General features: G+C 49.6%; 4 protein-coding genes across 6 annotated transcripts; 2 read left to right on the top strand and 2 right to left on the bottom strand.

Annotated features, from left to right (window-relative positions):
- Window positions 1–1,960: 1,960 nt before the first annotated feature.
- FOIG_08085 (uncharacterized protein) lies at window positions 1,961–5,855 on the top strand. Its single transcript, XM_031207966.1, has one exon. The coding sequence runs from the start codon at window positions 2,768–2,770 to the stop codon at window positions 5,270–5,272; it is 2,505 nt and encodes an 834-aa protein (XP_031062100.1). The 5' UTR covers window positions 1,961–2,767; the 3' UTR covers window positions 5,273–5,855.
- Window positions 5,856–6,091: 236 nt separating this feature from the next.
- On the bottom strand, window positions 6,092–11,762 carry FOIG_08083 (uncharacterized protein). 2 transcript variants are annotated; one of them, XM_031207963.1, is made up of 5 exons: window positions 10,331–11,762; window positions 9,363–10,205; window positions 8,385–9,306; window positions 7,569–8,329; window positions 7,116–7,488 (listed from the first exon to the last, which is right to left on the bottom strand). In XM_031207963.1, the coding sequence occupies exons 1-5, from the start codon at window positions 10,672–10,674 to the stop codon at window positions 7,476–7,478; spliced, it is 2,883 nt and encodes a 960-aa protein (XP_031062097.1). In that variant the 5' UTR covers window positions 10,675–11,762; the 3' UTR covers window positions 7,116–7,475. The 2 variants fall into 2 exon arrangements, with proteins under 2 accessions (XP_031062098.1, XP_031062097.1); XM_031207964.1 differs by having other exon boundaries at window positions 6,092–8,329.
- FOIG_08084 (uncharacterized protein) lies at window positions 6,095–7,293 on the top strand. Its single transcript, XM_031207965.1, has one exon. The coding sequence runs from the start codon at window positions 6,248–6,250 to the stop codon at window positions 6,938–6,940; it is 693 nt and encodes a 230-aa protein (XP_031062099.1). The 5' UTR covers window positions 6,095–6,247; the 3' UTR covers window positions 6,941–7,293.
- A 1,618-nt stretch (window positions 11,763–13,380) lies between the features above and the next one.
- On the bottom strand, window positions 13,381–16,498 carry FOIG_08082 (uncharacterized protein; the record flags this gene model as incomplete). 2 transcript variants are annotated; one of them, XM_031207961.1, is made up of 6 exons in its annotated part: window positions 13,381–14,768; window positions 14,818–15,345; window positions 15,406–15,445; window positions 15,496–15,554; window positions 15,604–15,913; window positions 15,966–16,498. In XM_031207961.1, 6 exons carry the CDS (start codon window positions 16,063–16,065, stop codon window positions 14,105–14,107), a joined length of 1,701 nt encoding a protein of 566 aa, XP_031062095.1. In that variant the 3' UTR covers window positions 13,381–14,104. The 2 variants fall into 2 exon arrangements, with proteins under 2 accessions (XP_031062095.1, XP_031062096.1); XM_031207962.1 differs by lacking the exon at window positions 15,966–16,498 and having other exon boundaries at window positions 15,496–15,609.
- Window positions 16,499–18,846: the final 2,348 nt, after the last annotated feature.

Raw genomic sequence — 18,846 nt, 5'->3', positions numbered from 1 at the left:
AAAAATCTTCACCAATCTGTGCTCCTGGAGCTCCTCATGCATAATGGCCTTGTGATAATGCTGATTGACATGTTTGTGATAGAAAGAAAGGTTGATATGTGATATGACAGTTAATGTGATCGGCATATAAAAAAGATCGTGATCAGCCGAGCGGCAGACTTCACCGTTCCTACCAGAATTTCCGAAAAGTGTGCCGGGACCTGCGACACGGCGGCTTCTGCTGTCATTGGCTGCAGAAGGACAAACAGCAAGGATTGCCGGATTGAGAGCAAGAGTCACATGAGGATTCCTCCTCAAAGCGATATCGCCCTGTTAAGAGTTTCTCAACCCTCAAGGGACGGGAGGCAGATAGAGTCAAGTTCGTGGTGTAGTACCGAGTACGTGTTGCTAAATTGTTCTGATGCCCAGACGAGAGCACTCTAATGATGGGAAGTAACTACTCACCTATAATATGGCTAGGCAATTCTTATTATTATAATTCGTAGGCAGCAAAACTGAGGCCCGTCTATTCTTCCCTCATGAGATCGTGACCAGTCCACTGTAACGCTAGGACCGGCTTGTCAGCCCCTGATCCCGGATGGAGTCGTTGGAAACCCCAAGTTCACAGGGTTTAAGCACGGAGACAAGTTTGTAGCAAAGGAATTGAGTCTTTTTTGTAAGCGGCATGATGACTGTATGTTGACGATAATCGGTCAGACGGAGGACTTGTATGCTCCATCTTCACAAGAGCTCATAAGACTCAGCTCGCATGCATATCTAATGATGATAATGAGATCAATATGCCGATGAACAACACAGGTCTGTGTGTTTTGTTAAACCGTTCTTTATTTAGGACAAAACAAAGTTTCTCCATCCACATTATCCACACATACTGTGCACTGAATATCATTGCAACTTGAGATAATTGATCGAGTTTGTAGGCATTAGCAGAGTCGCATCGTGTCGCGATTAAAGCCGCGTCGATGTTCTTGGGCTAATAAAGTTGACGCTTAGTAGGATCACACCCACTTGTTTTGTAGACGTTGCGTGTGTGTGAATCTGTTCTCGAGTAACACACGTATGAAAACCGTCATTCCCCGTTGTGCTCTTACCAAAAGGGCCCATAGTTCAACGGGTAAGCCGTTGAACTGGGTCCGAGCACACGAGTCTCACAAACTGTAAGTTTATTTTGTTCGTATACCAGAGTCTTGGACCTTTTCTTACTGTCTGTTTGGATATTCGGTAAAGGAGAAAAAAACAATGCCGAGGATCATGAATCTGGACTGTCTTGAGTGAATGTGATTCCTGGACTGCCAAAGTTAAAAACCAACTTAGTAGCGGGATAATCCCTGACGGCCGTTTTGCAGGTTGACAGGGGCTCCCCTGCCCCTGGCTCCTCTTGTGCCCTCTGCTCGCCTCGCTGAGTGGCCTTTGTCGTCCCTGTTTATGTTCTTCCTCAAGAACGGTCCCACTATCGATGCCCATGTTCTAAGGTCATGTCGTTCGCTGACTTGTCGTCTGTTTGGGCGGTTGTGGGCTTGCTACTACTATGTACCTGCATCTCTGGACCCATCGAATTGCGTCGTTCGTGCCTTTGGTGTTCCTGTAATATGAGTGTGTGCTTATTCAACAATTCGATACGACGTGTACTTGGGCGCTTGCTTTATGAGGCATCTTGAGCGAGTGAGCGAGCCAGCCATTACAGTGATCGCATAGAATGAGGCTTGAGATATGATGTCGAGTAACTCACTAGAGTTCAATGTTTCCCTTCAAAGACGCCCAATTAGGAAAAGTTTATCGTGTCCTCCGTTTTCTTATCCTGGAACTTGTTTAATTCTGGCCTCGGGGCTCCCCCTCCCTTGCATGGCTTCTTGTCTTCGTGCCTGAGGTGGGCTTAGCTTACCATTGGATCCCCATAAGGCAGTCCAGGACCTTCCCCAGTACGTACAGACCATACAGTACCACACCATTACCTTAGGTTCAAGAAGCCAGAGAGGGTAGGTACTTCATGGCACTTGCGTTTTGCTTGTGGTTGTGCTGGCTTACAAGTTCCTCCCACTCCCACTCCCATCCCCTCAGGTCCCCTTCTACAACCGCTGTTGCTTCTTCTTCTTCTTCTTCGTCTTCTCGACAACCCAAAATACGTCTTTGTTGTTCTCTTCTGGTTTTGTTTGTATACGCGCCTCTTTTCTGGCTCAACTGTTTCTCTTTGCCTCGTCGCTCACTATTTCATATACAGTCTGTCTCGTAGGCTTCGGCTTCACTCTCACTCATTGACCCGAATCGCTCTCTTCAATCGTCACTCTTTGTTGCTCAATACCTATACTATACTTTCGCCACCACCAACGTCCCGCAACTACTTCTACTTTCCGTTCTGGGCAACAAGCTGTTAACGTTATACCGGGCCTCTTACTGTATGAGTTGATATCTGCGCCATATCAGACGGAACTTTTTGACTGAGCTGCGATCTACGGCATCCAAGACGGGAACCCGCATTTCCTCACATCCCACCTCCGGTCAGCCTCGGTCTGGGTTACACATTTTAAACGCACGAATACATGCCGCGCAATTCTTAAACGAGACCTTGTCCCAGGATCATCCCCAAGTTCTGTCATACAAAGGTGTTCGAGTTGCCGCCTGCATTTGAGCAGCACGGTACCCTACCTATGCCGCTCTGTTCTGCATATCGCCAGCAGACACTTTCTACACCTACGCCTACCGTTGAGCTTGCTGACTATAACGCATTGCCAAGTCATTAAACTTACCGCGCCTTTTGTATTTCGCCAATATGTCTTTTAGAGATTCTTTCATGACCCATAGTGGTACTCTAGAAGCGCTCCAGAGTCATCATGCACCAGCACGAAGAACTCGTCCTCCGGATATTGACACAATGGCAGCTGAAGAGAATCGCGTGCCCTTGAAAGCTGAAAAGGCTAGCAGAAGAGAATCGAGGTTAGGACTGCGAAGTTTATTCAGTCGATCAAAGACGCACTTGGCCAGTCCTGAAACGCCATCATCCTTTGGAAGCCGTACATCACTCCCTGAAACGAACCCTTATTTTCCAGCCCAGCCCGATCCAGTGTTTGACGATATGCCCTCGTCCCCTCGCAGCCCGCGACCTTTAGCTACCATGTTCGAAAGCCAGCAAAGTCCACCGGCTCAACCACGACCTGTTGGCCTTGTTAGAACCCAGGGGTCTGGCAAGCCTGCACGCGGGCCACTTTCGACATGGCACCCTCCACCTCTATTTAAAGCATTTCCACAGGCTGTCAAACATATGACATTACCAGCTACATCACTAGCACCTGAAGCCATTCTACGCATGCACGAGCGGCGAGCTAGCACATTGCGTGACGAAAATGCCGAAGCACCAGATGCTGAAGGTGCCCCTACCGAGAAGGCCAAGGTTAAGAAGAAGCATCGTCGCAATACCTCCGGGCATTTCCCAAAGTTTGAATGGACCAACAAGATTTATGTTCTTGTGACATCTGGATATTTGCTGCAATATGCAGCAGAAGGACCCTTCGACCGGTTGCCTGAAAGAATATTGCACCTCAGCAAAGATTCTGCAGCATTTGCAAGCGATGTGATCCCTGGACGCCATTGGGTAATCCAGGTCTCTGCAGCTGCAGAGTCTGATGGGACAACAGCGTCAGACTCTCGCTCTTTATTCTCGCGATGGAATTTCCGGGCTACTGAACGACGCCATGTCTCCAACTTCCTCATGGTATTTGAAACTGCCGAGGATATGGAAGGCTGGATCTCAACATTACGCCGTGAAATCGAGGCACTGGGGGGGAAGAAGACACTTACTGAGACAGGCAAACCAAAGGCCGAGGACGAAGTTGCACCACTACGAGAGAAACCTAGCCAAAGGACTTTGGTAGTACGAGACCCCAATCGGTTATCACGCATAGCAAGCTCAAGCTCCCAGAGCCCTCAAAGTCCCGACAGCTTTCTGCCTCCCCAAAATCTACAATGGCAAAGTCAGACACAGATCAACCGCTCAGCCACAAATGTTGCCGAGCCTGAGCCTGCAGTCGATCAACCCCTTGATGATAATTCTACGACAAATAGCTTTGTATCGCATGACGGCAGGCAACTGGAGAGTTTACGAGAAAATTCGAACCGCCTTTCATTCATATCATCCGGTCAACGGACAGTCGTGACGTCTGCAGGATCCTCACCAGCGTCTTCACCAACCGTTGATACCTTCCCTGCACCTGTCGAGCATAAGTCGTCGCTAGAGGAGGCAAAGCTTTCACCAGAGCCGAAACCTAGGCCCAACGCTGCAGCAATTCTGGACCGAAGACAGTCTATGCAAGTTCTCACCCCCTTTGTCGAACTGCAAGGCGGACCCATCAACCTACGACCGCAATCTAGCTATGGATCTGGTGCCGCTGATTTGAAGACTCCAACACCTAACTTCAGCGTACCCAATTCGTCGAACCGAAGATATTCGTATGCGAAGACTATGGCCCAGGAATTCGGCATGGCTCCTTCGTCAGGTCCACTGGAGGTGCGATCTTTGGGTCGTCGAGCACCACCAACGACGTTACCAATCGCGCGGCCTCTATCCATGGTAGCTGACCAACCGTCGCCAATGGAGGACGTCCACGAACGACCAGTGACACGGCACGGAGACGAAACTCAGCCAACCATTCCAGTAGAAGATGATCTGCCGTCTCTGCCAAACATTCCCACTTCATATGAGATGACATCACGACATTCGAGCCTGGTACCAATAGAAGAACCGACCATTGAGATCAGCCGCCCAGGCAGCTCGCGCAGACAATCAGACATGAGACAATGGCGCAAATCCGAAAATCCCAATGCCATGGGACGTAGTATTCCCAACTCAACTCGGCCGAGCCTGGAACAAAGAACACGTTCGCGATCTTTTCTTGGGGGAGCCGAGGAGGCAGCCCGTCGCCGTGCTTCCCTGGATACTCATAGCGATGCACGAAGTGACAGCATGTCAGCCAAGGCTCGGTCACAAAGACGGGCGAGTATTCAGTCAGTGATGTCTGACCGGGCATCACAGTATAGTGCCTCAGGCGACCTCCCACCCCCAATGTCGCCAGAGTCGCTGCCTCTACCTGCGCCTCCACCCACAGTGCCTCTACCCCCTATTCCCGCATCTGCGAGCAACCCTCTTTTGAGGCCTGATATGAACGGAAAGAGTCTTTTCATCCGAAGGAGCATGCCTCACCTGGGTGAAGTGCCTCCACCAGTTCCACCACCAACCTGTGCGCTACCTCCTCTTCCACCCAAAATACAAGTCAAGGCTTAAATGCCTTGATTCATCCTATATACCCTTTCCTTGTTTTTACTGTCACGAACTTTGACGGAGCGATTGATGCGGATTCCTTGATTACCCGAAATGATACTGGGCGTTTTGGAACACTGTTACTTTGATTCTCTTTTGTATTGGGACAAAAATTCTCTTCTGGTCAACACTTGTAAAATATAGAACGGTCGGGCTGGAAGGAGCATTTCCGGTTATGCGACCACGTCTTGGGATGATATCCATGTATAGGCGTACCAAAGGAAAGGACTATTCAAGGCTGTATATGGCCGATAGTAGTGATAGAGTCATAAGAATAAGTCTAATGCTGTTTTTTAAAAGATGTTGCCTCAGCACCAGAGAGACGATGATGTAGTGGATGACAGCGACTTCACATGGAGCAATAGGGAATTGTTGTTGCTATACGTCATCCAAGGACAACTACCAAGTGAAGAGATGTTTACGGATATAAGATAGAAAGCTACTGGTTACGTAGACACAAATTGGCTGAAACGATAGCAGTCTTTGTTCCTGGGCTGACATGAGGCCTTGAGTGGTCTCCACTTTTCAATGAGACTGTTGCGTACCATCCACATGCCAATATCAAGATATACTAGGCAGCGGAGGTATTGGAATGAGTAAGTATGAAAACTAAAAATATTTTATATTCTGATCGAAATACTCATTACAGATGATTTATGTAACTGATGCCTCGCGTCTAAAATTTCAATTACACGCGTGCAGGCCCATGACGCTCAATTAGAAAAAAGGACGTGGCTGGGGGGGACGTGCAGCAGCTTTAATGGACGAAATGCCGGGTTGCGTCGTGTTGTCCCAACTACAACAACAACAACCTCATTAATTCTTCACAACTCTAAACCTCTCAATACCAAGAGCTATACCCTTTTGCTCTCACGATCTACTGCCATGCTATTTCTAACCATATAATAAACCTAATACCAACACACACCATCAACCAAAATGCCAGCCCTTCCACCATCGTCAACAACACCCTCAGGGCACAATCCCCTCTCCGTCCGCCAGAACGACGACTCGAGCAGCTCCTTCACCGCCGTGCCAACAGCCTACAAGAGCGCCGACAACTCGCTCGCCCCCGGTGTCGTCGCCGGTATCGTCCTCGGCTCCGTCGCTGGCTTTCTTCTCCTGCTGTACATCATCTACATGCTTCTACACCGCGGCCCAGTCGTGAGAACAGTCGACGGCGCATCGACCGTTGTTTCAGGCGGGCCTATGAGTACCGTCACGGGAGATACGTCGACATATCTAAGTTTCCGAAGCAGAAGGGACCGAAGGACGAGGAATAGATCGAGGAGTAGGGCTACGTCTAGATCCAAGAGGACGAGATCGCGCACGACGGTGAATTCGAGGGACAGGAGTCGAAGACGAACATCGCCGCTTGTGAGCGATAGTCGTGGAGAGCGAATTATCGTCGATCCGCCTGCGCCGCGCTTCGTTCAAGAATCGACTATTTCTTCGGATAACGAGATTGTTGTTGAGGAGGAGCACAGTGTTTCTCCCCCAAGACGATCACGACGGCAGAGCCAAGACCGATATCGTCGAGAACCGTTGATGGGAGAAGGATATCGAAGGGACTATTCCCCGAGAGATTACTCACCCAGAAGGGAGAGCAGACGATATAGCCGAGACCGGTAGGGGAGGACGATTTGCGTATTTTATTTCTTCAGTTTGTTTTAATTACGACTTCACGACATATTTTGGACGTTGGATGCATAGATCGATTGGAGTATTGAATGGACGAGAAAGGATTTACTACGATGTACATTGGAAAGAATGAGTAATATGCACAAAAGGAGCAGAAGAGAAGAGAGGAGGTCAGATTGAGCGTCAAATCTTTCGAATCGAGGCTTTCCATTTCGATAGATACCCGGATAGTCTCTACAAAAACTACCTGTATATAGACAAAAGATTGGTACCATCAACTCATGACCTCCCATTTCACCTTTTCTATGAGCGGTATGCTTGCTTCATGGTATCTCATATCTATCCAGTTGCTCCATACCTTCATAACTCACCATGATGGTAAACAGACAGTAGACCGTCGACTTATCCATGAATTTTCTCCACATCTTCCAATATCAACATCTACTTTTGTAGCCTCAAAACAGAAATGCACCCTCGCCTTCTGGTGTATTGAAACATAACCAAATGCCATAAAGTGCCGCCCTTTTCACTGAGCAGACCTGCATCTGCAGGTAAGCAAGAAAGCAAGCCAACGCGCCGGCAATAAAGACAGAAATAGATCCAACAAACACTTTCTTACATGTTCATGCCGCCGTCTTGACCACCTCCTCCCTGGGGACCTCCAAAGAAGAACGTGTCAAAGGGGTTCATCTGCGGCGCCTCACTAAAGTCATGGTGAAGGCCCTCCCAGTTCATGCTTAGACCCATATCGAGCTGCGACTGGTCCATGGCGGTGAAGTCTCCGTTCGATGACGCGCCCAAATTCTGGAGGAACTCCATTGTTTGAGCATCTGGGTAGTCCTGTCCGTTGAATTGCTGTTGTTGTCCACCATAGGATCCTCCGCCGTTGGGCTGGGATGTTACTCGTCGAGGAATAGGTGAGGGAACCATTCCCGATTCTATAGGTGATCCCTCTTGCTTATGGCCAGAGTCTGTAGGGCTTGGTCCACCTCGACTTCGCGATTTGAGCAAATATCCCTCTGCTGATCGCGCCATCGGGGGCGATGGCTGTGCATTCCCGTCGCCTGCAACAGACAATGTAGGAGAGGAGAGCGAGTCAGAAAGCGACAAATCAATCTGATAAGACGCCTGATCTGAGCCCTGCGGACGGTGACGTCCTTGCCCCGTCCCTTTCGATGAGTCCGGCGGGGTATTCCACGCAGAACGTTGTCTTCGGGCCGTCGGGGCACCGAAACCGCCTGTTGAAGAGGCCATCTTAATGGTGGCCTTAGCTGTTCGATCGAACGCATCTCGGCACGTCTCGGCGGGAGGGCACTTGTCGATCATATCTGTGAGAACCGATTTGGCAGCGAGGATAGTAAAGTCCACTTCATCCATGCTCTAGATCCACTATTAGCTCATTTCTCCGAGGACTCTGGATTTGGTCAAAGCTTACCAGGCGACTTCGTACGATGGGCGAGTGCCAAATAGCATAAAGGTACGAGATTCCCGCCATGAACAGGTGATGGGTGGAAAGATAGGTGTAGCTCACCAACCCACTGAGATGGAGTTGTCTATATATGCGGAGGATCTTCTGGCCTGCCTCTGCAACTTTCAGGTAGATTCGGTCCTCGTCTTCACGAAGCTCTGCTTGGAACGCCGTTGGGCTGTTAACCTCATTTGATGAATTATACTCGCCCTCGAACATGGCGGGAACACTTAGACTCTGACGATAGAGCATTATGATTGCCTGCCAGTAATTGAGCTCGAGGAACTCGGTCGAAAACATGACACCCGTCTCTTGTCTCGATGGTGCTGACGCCTTCCACTGATACAGCCTTCGATCGATATCTATGCGCCATGAACGGAACGAATCAAACTGTACGAGGAAGGGCGATGGAAGATGAATGTGCATATCTGGGAACTTGCCCTGCACACCCGCCTTAGCGATCTGGGCTTGATTGTACTGCAACACCTGAAGAATTTCTGATTGCAGCAGCCGCAGTCGGAAGTAGTGATGGGCAACATGCTTGTAGCTGGGTTGGAGCTGATCTGATGGTGGATCTATAAGCCCGGTCGGCGTAATATAGTCGTCGTCCAACAACGAAGGAAACTCAGTTGTGATGACCTGATCGCTGACGCCGAATGGTCTTCCAACGCATGTGCTAACCAGACGATCGAGAGAGTATGTGCACCACCATAAACGGCGCCTCATATCTCGCACCCACAGCTTCTTCCCCCGGGTTTGTGCCCCATTCTCTCGGGAACCAGCACCATCAGTCTGTTCACTTTCGTTAGGTAAGGAATCAATTTCCCTGTCATCCTCATAGTGAAGGCCGAGATCAACGGCAAGTCGAACAGCAACACCAATAATGTACCTGGTCCGTGTCAGTCAGGTGAGTTCACACACCACATACGATCAATCAGCACATACCAGAGGCCAGGGGGGACAGGTCGAAGCAGAGCGAAATTGGCCAGAAGAAGTACGGCTTGCAGAACTTCTAACCCTCCTCCACTGTTACTCAAACACGATTCTAGGTGCACGATTGCGCTCGCGTGATACTCTTCTGGCTCACATCGATTTTTGTTGTCTGCACCAGCATCGCCAGATGAGTCAGATTTCACTGGCTCGCCAACAATGACACCACAGCCGATGGCGAAAACCATATTCAACAAATACAGCTCTCGCGAGCCTCGGGCCGGATCCTGAGTGGCATATATGCGTTCAAATGTCTGCATAAACTCTCCTCTGTGCAGAATTGGGATCTGAGGGTTCGAGTGTTCAAAGTATAACCTCACGAGCCGCAAGCCGACTTCTTTACTAGGAAAGCTTGCAGGCTTGATAGACGGCCTGGTATGAAGGCCGAAAAACGAATCGCGAAGAGAAGCTCCATTGCCGCTTGGTTGCCGAGGATTCCTTGGATCATTCGGATTCGGTTGACCAGAGGATGAATACTGAACTGCAGCATATACGACCCGGGCGAATGAGACACCAGATGCGGATGCTAAAGACCGAGGTTTCGAGGGGCTCACGATGTTGAGAAACCCTGATTGGCCCGACTTTTTCTTAAGCGATTCCACCGCCTGGCTCTGAGGCCTGCGGTCGCCAGCTTCTGATGGTCCGGAATAACCTGTTTCGGTGGCGGAGTTGATACTGGCGGTGTCGGTGCCTATTCGAGAACACAATTCGAGGTTTTCGGCTGGGGGGAAGGCGATGTTATTGGCGCTAAGCAGGTTCTCGAGCTGCTCGACTCGGGTTTCGAGATAGTAAACATAACTGCGCGCGAGGTCAACATTTGATCATTAATCGTCCTCGATGGTTTTGTGGCGCGTTGTCGAGGTCTGTGATGACCACAAGATTACGCATCTGGACAATCGCGCGCTTGCAATGCCTTATCGTACCTGCGTGGGATTTCCTTCTTTGTGATGGGATCATAGCCAACACAAGCGACTCCTGCCTTAGCGCAACTTGCGCAGCTCGGTAGCTTCTGATCACAACGATTTTTACGTAGGCGACAACGGTTACAGGCGCTGACGTTGCGAAAGTTACTGCTCTGGCCTGCCTTGGCCGCTACTGACGGAGAGGCGGTAGTGGAAGATGCTGAAGCGCCATCGGCTTGGAGACGTTCGCGCTCACGATCCTGGGGGCTCGGCTGGCCGTTGCGCGGCGATCCATCGTCATTCGAGTTCTGTCGCTGTCGCTTTGCGGGTTGCGAGCTCGGAGACGGAGGGCCACGCGCAGGCATTGTAACGGCCCGGCGGGCAACCGAAGACGGCGCCGATAAGTTTGCGACGGGGTCGGAGATGAAGAGAAGTGGCTCGGGCGGAGTGACACAGATCAGCCGGAGAAAGCGATATCTAAGAGGTCGGTCTTAGGTTGTCGTCTGTGAATTGATGATGGAGACGGAGAGAGTGGGTTTGAGCTTGCTTGAGCTTAGTCGGGGGACGGAGACGGGGGCGGAAGGTGGCAGGTGAAAGGCGGAACGGTAGATTGAGTGTTCCGGTCGGGGCTAACAATTAACGAAACGAACGGGCGGAGAAGGTAAGCGCGGTTCTGAGGACAGTAACAGGAAGGCAGCTACTCCGAATGGGTGGGATAGACGAGACAAAAAGGCAGGAGCTGGACAATTGAAGGATATGGATAAAGGCGGGAAGGGATCGACGAGCCGCTGTAGCCGCTAACGTTTGTCAAAGCGCAAGGTGTTTGTCAACCGTATTATAGCTGATATCTGATGAAATGGGGGTCCAAGGATATGAGAAGAAGGACATTATAATAAGATCAAGTGGTTGCCGAACTGCCTAAATCTTCCAGAATTGGCCACCTAGATTATCAGTCAAACAAGCAACAACTTCTTTGCTGACTATTTGTTGTCTGCGGGGACCAACCAAGGTATCGTGGAGTTTGGCCCATGACCCCCGAGAACAACGATTCTGGCTGTCAACGTCGTAGAAAGTCGAGACTAAGCTGGGGCCTGGACTAAGCGAAAGTCATGGCAAGTGGTCCCTGAAAGAGGGGACCTATCAACTGTGCATATTCCTCAGTATAAGGAGGCGATATCTCGTGGCGGAGGTGACGGTGGTTGATGGCCGCTTCTGGATGAGTCTGTGATGATGATAATTGTCGCGTTTGTTTCATGGAGAATGGAGACAAACAAGGGTCTTGAAGTTTCCAGTTGTAAGCAATTAGAAGTTTTCAGCCGAATTACACGGCACAAGGATCCAGGTAGTGGGTATCAAGATGGTTCAGACAATAGGTAGCTTTGTTAAGGAGTATAAGATACTATAAGGTAGACTCGATAACAATGCATTATCTCGATTCTCAAAACTGCAAACAAGCCGCAAGAAAAAAGCAAAGAAGAAAAGACACTCTTTGTTGGCCAAAGTGCAAGTGCTGTCAATAACCAGACAAGGGTCCTTCCAGATTCATCCCAGTTGAATCCTGTAGCGAGCAGGTGGGGGAAAGATGATTTCTCTACGAATTGACTCCTTGTATTGGCTAATTTATTCGTCTCTCAACTCATCATTTCTGTAAGGAAGAAAGCCTTCAAAGTCAACTGCAAACCTGTGAATTAATGTTCTTGGCATGCAGCACCTTAAAAACGCCTTGTTTATCATCCTGTCGATCCTCTCCTGCAAACCAGACTTACAAGTTTGAGGCGTATCATGACAACGAATCATTTTATCAGTGCTTGCTCTTGTCTTCTTTTCCTTTCTTTTTACTTGCTGAAATACCACAGCGATCGTGATTTGAGTCTTGTATCCGAAGTTGTCCGGCTTTATAACCGGTCCCCTTCATCCTGCTCTCAGCTTTCGCCGCCAGATACCTCATTGGGGCATTGACAGCGGCACAGTGCAGTTGTATACATGAGACATCCCGCTTTTCAGTCTTTGACTGAGTGTTGCTTGTAAGTGAGAAGAGACGAGGAAGTGGTTACTTTGAGTTATACTCGAGTTCCTCTTATGTACAACGATCTTCCTATGCCGAATTACACTACTCACCGTATCATATTCAGTGAGTATATCGCTGGTCCGGCTCCGTTGACCTGAACCTTGTCAACGGGCTTGTCTCTTGGACCGGATCGGATGCAGCCTGGCGGTTGGCTGCATCATCACCAACACCAGCCAACATCTTCTCCGATTCCCGATTTGAGATGCCGGTCACCGTATTCGTAAGCTGCACAAGCATGAATAAGCTCACGAAGAAATTCCGATTTCCTGGTTACCCGATCCCTATCTCTTTATTGCCGCTTCGACTATCCATCGATATATCCTCATGCAAACTTTAAAGCGTCGCACGTAGAAGATCTATACTAATAAGCAACAATAATCTCTCCTACCACGATTTGTCACAGCCAAATCAATCATATCTCCCTCCTGCCATTTACCTCTTTCGAAAGGTGTACAAACCTCCTCAACACACAGCAAGGGTCCATCCTCTCCATCATTTTTAGCCTCTCTCCACACCACCCAACCTCACTTCAAGCTCCAAACATCCATTAGAACGCACGAATAAACTGAAGCAGAAGATATTGAAATTGATTAAACTCATACGATTTCCACGATTACTTGCAAGCAAGTGCGATTCCCGACTGCAACCACCCAATTCACCTTTGCGCGTACAGATTCGCCGCTACTAGCAGTTCCCCGTGTATCATCAGATCATGGGGTTTCCAAGGACAAGGGTATTGTTCCCTCATTTTCCTGTCCTCTTTTCTCGATGCCTTTTTGGTTACCGACATACAGGTGAGTCTGTCTATATCCTTTATAGGAAATTCACATCCTGGCTGCCTGATGCTACACTGCGGTTGCACGGGATTTATCACGAGGTCAATCACAAGGTCTAAAGCAACTACATGCGACTACATGCATACTCGGGTACCTCGATTATTATGTGAAACTCTGTCATATGTATCAAAACAAGATGCATTGTTGTCTTCGGCCATGCCGTGTCACGCACGTTCCGTTCTGCACTTTGACCGCTGCCATTCCAGCTGCAGCATGCGTATGCGTAAGCATATCAAGCATCACCGTCTGTCTATGTATCTCCATGTCACTCAGGCACCGCGAAGAAAGTAGTTGCATGCATATATCTTTGTTCAATGAGACGGCAGTCTCGAAATTACTGCCACTGACATTATCCTTTCTTACACCGCCAGTTCCGCCCCGTGAGGTAGCCAGAACTGAGAATCGCAAACTCTTAAAAGTCTGAAAACAAACGCTACCGACAACTGCGAGGCCACCAAGAACCCCCATACCGAAAAACGCCTTCTAAACCACCGGGGTCCTGTCGTTGACGATACAGCATGGGCTGGTGCCATCGGCCGTGTAGCAAAATCCATTACAAAAATTTCCCTTCCCAAAATATCGTCCTTCTACTTTGTCGTTGAATCCTTCGTTCGTTGAATGAATCCATAGTCTATGTTTCGTGAAAAGAGTTCCCAAGCTCATCCGTCTTCTTTTTTCCCCTCTTATTGTAAAACGCCTGTTCCATGCCTGATCGCTGTGTTGGAAGAAAAAAAGGGGGTATTTTTCGACATGGGCCTAGCATGCCCTTTATACAATCCGTCCCTAAAAGAAATGACGCCAGATTGTTTCGATTCTTCGCTTACTCGAAACATTCAAACTCCGGTGAAAATCCAAGCCGTATGTTGTTGTTGCTTCATGCTGGTTGATTCCTTAAACACTCTCCTCCTCGTCGTAGTCGGTGAAAAGACCCTCATCCAAGAGAGGGTCCTCCTCGGGCATCACATCATCCTGAGGTCCGCCCTCGGTAATTTGGGAGCTGAGATATGCTCCGACAATGGTGATAAGTCCGCTAAACCACCAAGCCAGTCCAGAGTATCCAGTCTGAAGACCCCAAGAGTAAAGGAGACCAGACAGGGTTGGGCCCAGAGCACGGCACAAGCTGGCAGTTGAGGCCGCAATTCCGTTGATCGTTCCAAGGACCTGCTTAGATGGCGCCGAGTTGGCCAGCAGGATGGCGTTGCTGGGGTATGCCATGGTGGAGAAGGTGCACTTCCAGATGACAAGGAGGTAGATAGCCGGCATTCTCATAGAGTCGGGGAGTAGCACAAGGTAGGGTGTGACCAGGTAGAGCGCAAAGTACGAGAATGCGAGGATTCGGAAGAGGCGGAGAGATCCAAGTCGTCGGGTAACTGGAGGAACGATGAGATAGTTGGAGAAGAGTGAGTAGAGTCCCTGAACCGACATGATGACGCCGATCATCTTAGTCTCGAGGCCGAATCCATCGGTAAACTTGAAGGGGAGGTCGTGAACGGGGTGTTCAGGTCGCTTGGTGCTCAGGAAGACGGGGAAAAGCTGGTCAAAAGTCATAGTGTGGCTGCGATATGTGTTAGACTGCATGAAGCTTTCGGTGAGGTGGAACTTACAAGGCGAGAATGCCATAAGAGATGATGTTCATAATGACAGGCTTTGTGAAAGTCTTCGACCTTCGCACCGCAATGGGTTCCAGGGGGGCTTCGTTCAGGGATTGTGTGTCAGGCTGAGGAGCAAGTCGGGGCGAATTCTCTTGGCTTCGGTAAGCAGGCAGGGCCTCGTCAGAGTGGGCAGAGCCAGGGCGAACACTAGTCGAGAGATACTGAACGTTTTGCTTTCCATCGAGAAGAGCCTGCTTCTCGGGAGAGCGGCCTCGTCCGTTGCAGCTGGCAACCCCACCGAACCAGCTGGCGAGGTAATCTCCGATCTCACGTCCACGGTCTCGCTGAGCCTTCTTCTCAGCATGGGTCTCATCCAGGAAGAGAAGTCCAATGATGACTCCGAAGAAAACGGTGGCGGCGCTGAAGAGATTGGGGAGGAGGTAGGGATATCGGTCCCAGATGGTTCCGCGAGCGAAGATCTCGGGGTAGCTGATGCATGGTCGTGCGAGAGCTCCTCCAATCATAGGCCCAACGATCGATCTAAATAGGTAATCCAGTCAGCAACTGCTGTCAATGACTGCATGAGTATGTATGGCTTACCCAATGCACCACACCATGGGCATGATTGTATAAGCTCGGGCTGGATGATCTGTTAGCCCAATTCTCATCTGATTTTGAGATTCAACCTACGTTGATGTTCCTTGACAGTAACAAGCTCGGCGACGGTTGTCTGAAGGACGCCAATGTTGCTGAAATATGTTAATTGAGCGTTCCAAGCATCGTTCCCGAAAAACATACCCATTGAGAAGACCTCCAAGAGCGCGCGCAAAGAGTGCGACTGGCAGACTGGGGGCGAAACCAAAAACCAAGACACTCAGAGCAGTTCCCAGCAGACCAAAGAGAAGCACTGGCTTTCGGCCAATCTTATCGCTAAGCCGTCCCCAAAGAACTCCTGTCGAGAATTCGGCCAATGTGAAAGCGGAGGTGACCATGCCGGCGTAAACTGAAATCTTGTTGGAATCATCGGTAATGTTGAAATCTTGGATCATGTAGTAGATGTAGGGGAAGATGGACATGAAGGCAATCGGTTCGCATATTCTGCAGCAGGCTGCCAATTGTTAGACCCAGTGTCGCAAAGTCATGTAAGCTTAGCTCCGTACCTAGAACAAACATCTGCTTTGCGGGGAATGGGGGAAGCGGTCTCTCATTGCGGCCAGCGGCTTCGCGGTTGGCCGCAGTCATTTGACGACTCCTCGCCATGTTTTCTAGTTGTGATCCTCCCGGGAGGTTTCGTTTTGTTGTTCAATGGGTGTCCCCTGGTGACTTTTTGTTCAATTTTTGGTGAAAATGGTGTCTCTGAACTGTTCGCAAGTCTGATCGATCCGTTTCGTAAAGTCTAATAGCATGAGACAAGTGGCTTCGGTAGGTTGTTGAATCTCGTCGAGTATGTAAGTGTGTAAGTGATTTGGTGTAGATGTACAACCCAAGTAGCAACAGATTGTAAGTGTTGACAAAGACTCAAGCTGATTGAGAGATAGAGAAAGAACACAGAATAAGAACCAAGGTGGCGGAGGGAGAAGGGAGACTAATTAAAGGGTTATAGAAGGTTCACGGAAGGAAAAGAGAAGGACCAAGATGGGGTGGATACACTTATAAGAAGTGTATGGAGTATGGAGAATGAGTAGGTATGAGGATGGAGTGTTAGTAGTGAAGTGAAGTGAGCAACACCCCTCAGACTGACTGGGACTGGGGTACATGGACTTGTCACAATGATCATCTTCTGGAGCAAAATAGAATTAATTACTAGACCCGAAGTTTGGAACCAGCGGTGACATGAGCGCGCCAAATGGGCAAAGGGCAAATCTCCTGTCGTGTCCGCGCTTCGCTGCGCTGCTCTGTGCTGTGAGATGCGGCGAACGGCCAAATTCTTGGGTAGTGGGGCTTGCTTCAGGGCTCCAAAGGCACCAGAACCAGCACCAGAAGTTAGAACACCACGGGCAGTCATCCCAGTTTGACAGGGCGGACTTGGTCTTGGGCTGCAGGGGCTGGGTCCCAGGGAGACGGAGACGCAGGAGCCCTGGAAGACTTAGCGTATGTACCCAGCAAGTACTTCTGCAGGGGTATCCTTCTCTGTCTCTGGTCCCCTGTAAGCCACTGGAGGACGCCCACGGGGATGTGTCTCGAGCAAAACGCCATGGACTGACGGTTGGGTTCGAGCTTAATTGTTGGGTGCGAATCTGGATGGAGCTGGAAAACAAACCAAGCCAAACCAAATGCTAATGCTAAAGCGAATAGTGCCGTCCGTAACTGCACCCCGGTATTTCCGCTGTGGCTAAGCGCATGTCCGAGTGTTCCCTTTCGTCAAAAGTCCTGTCTTCCATGGACACATCACTCTGTTGTTTCGAAACTGGCTTATGCGTGCAAAACATCACCAACCTGAAATACGGTCAACTGACTTCCATGTTATCGCATTGGCTGCATCAAACAGCACTAACCCGCACAGCCGCTGTAAAGGACAGGACAACAGCGACAGGTTTAGGAGGCGGTGAACGCAGTACAGTGAGTAATGAACAACGGCCCCCGGGGACTCGTCACACGGAAATCATCCCCGGGGTCGCCTCAGCCTGGCTGTGGAGCGATAATGTTACTAGGGAAGACTTCCCGGAAGGGGACCACACCTCTCATCCTCTTGGTGACGGGCAGAAAGTAATGAGATTCCAGCGGAGCCGACTTCCATCAGTCACTCAGTCACTCAGTCAGCACCACCAATTGTCATAGCACATGGCATGCCATGCCATGGGCCGTTGTTCCAGCCTTGGCGTTGCGGCGTGCGATTTCGATGCGGCGCCTAATGACGTCGATTTGGGTAGAACAGAATCAGATATCAGTCCAGTGCCTGCTGTGATAGGAGTTGCGATGTTTTTGTTGTCTCTTTCATAGGTAGGTTGTTATTGTCGTCCCCCACGTTCTCAGCCAGCTCACCCCGTCAGTCGTAGGCAGGCGTAGGCATCCGCCCATCTTACATGGTATTTTCCTTGAATAGCATGCTGGTTCTGATGATGTGTTATTCGCTTGGTGTTTCTTTGTTCTTTTCTCACACCCACCGCCGGCCATTTGTTCCGGAAAGTCTGGAGCAAACATCTTATGCCGTACCTTCTAGCTCCTGTGGTGTTTTCTAGAACGATGGAGCACATAGTCAGCAGACGACTTCCATGCATGAGGGAGTCATTCGGGATCTGCCTGCATTGCCAGCAATGTTGAGACACCGCAGCCTTGTCATACCTCAACCATGTTTCACTGCCCACTGCATACGAGCTCGAGAATGACGCGTAGGACAAGGACAAATTAAGTATCACGTTCTGATCGGTGTGCAAGCCAAAGTTACCGGGATACTGACCAAGAGCTCGATTGTGATATCTTTAGATATTGCGAAAACGAGCTGCAACTCCAAACGTATCTTGTGCTTGTCACGAGGTCAAACTTACACAGGAGATTCCACCTCGGAACACGGAGTAGAAGTTCCTTTTTGCATATCAGTCGGCCGAGAAGGGCACGACTAGGCCGAAAAGCCTAGGTGTAAGTGATGCCAAGGTCGTAGGAATCTGTATGTAGAATGTCGAACCTACTTCGTGACCGATACGGACATCATCCCCAGTCGAGCAGGGCCTTTCACCTTGGAAATTGCAAGGTTCCCTGCAGGCAAGGACGAATTGGAAATTTCAACATGTTGCAACCAAAATTTTTCAAGCCTGACTGGCATAGGCGTGTCGTCCATCTGTCAGACACGTGGCTGACGTTGATGGTCCTGTACTAAAAATTTTGAATTTAGAGTCATATATGTCGGTCTGCCGCATCACCATCGAAAATTTTCCCCAGCTGCATTAACGTCATACAAGCCCAGCGCCAATAGAAACACACGACATATTTCTCTGAAGTGGAAGCCCTCTTTGACATCCCCGGAGCCCCATAAAGTAGGGTTAATAGAAGGGAGCCACCCACGGGTGAGCGAGCAAGGGATTAAACAATTGAGGTGCGAGATTT

This window comes from Fusarium odoratissimum (genome assembly GCF_000260195.1).
Source record: "Fusarium odoratissimum NRRL 54006 unplaced genomic scaffold supercont1.12, whole genome shotgun sequence".
NCBI lineage: Eukaryota > Fungi > Ascomycota > Sordariomycetes > Hypocreales > Nectriaceae > Fusarium > Fusarium odoratissimum.
The sequence above is the reverse complement of the archived record's forward strand: the minus strand, read 5'-3'. Positions and strand labels throughout refer to the sequence as shown.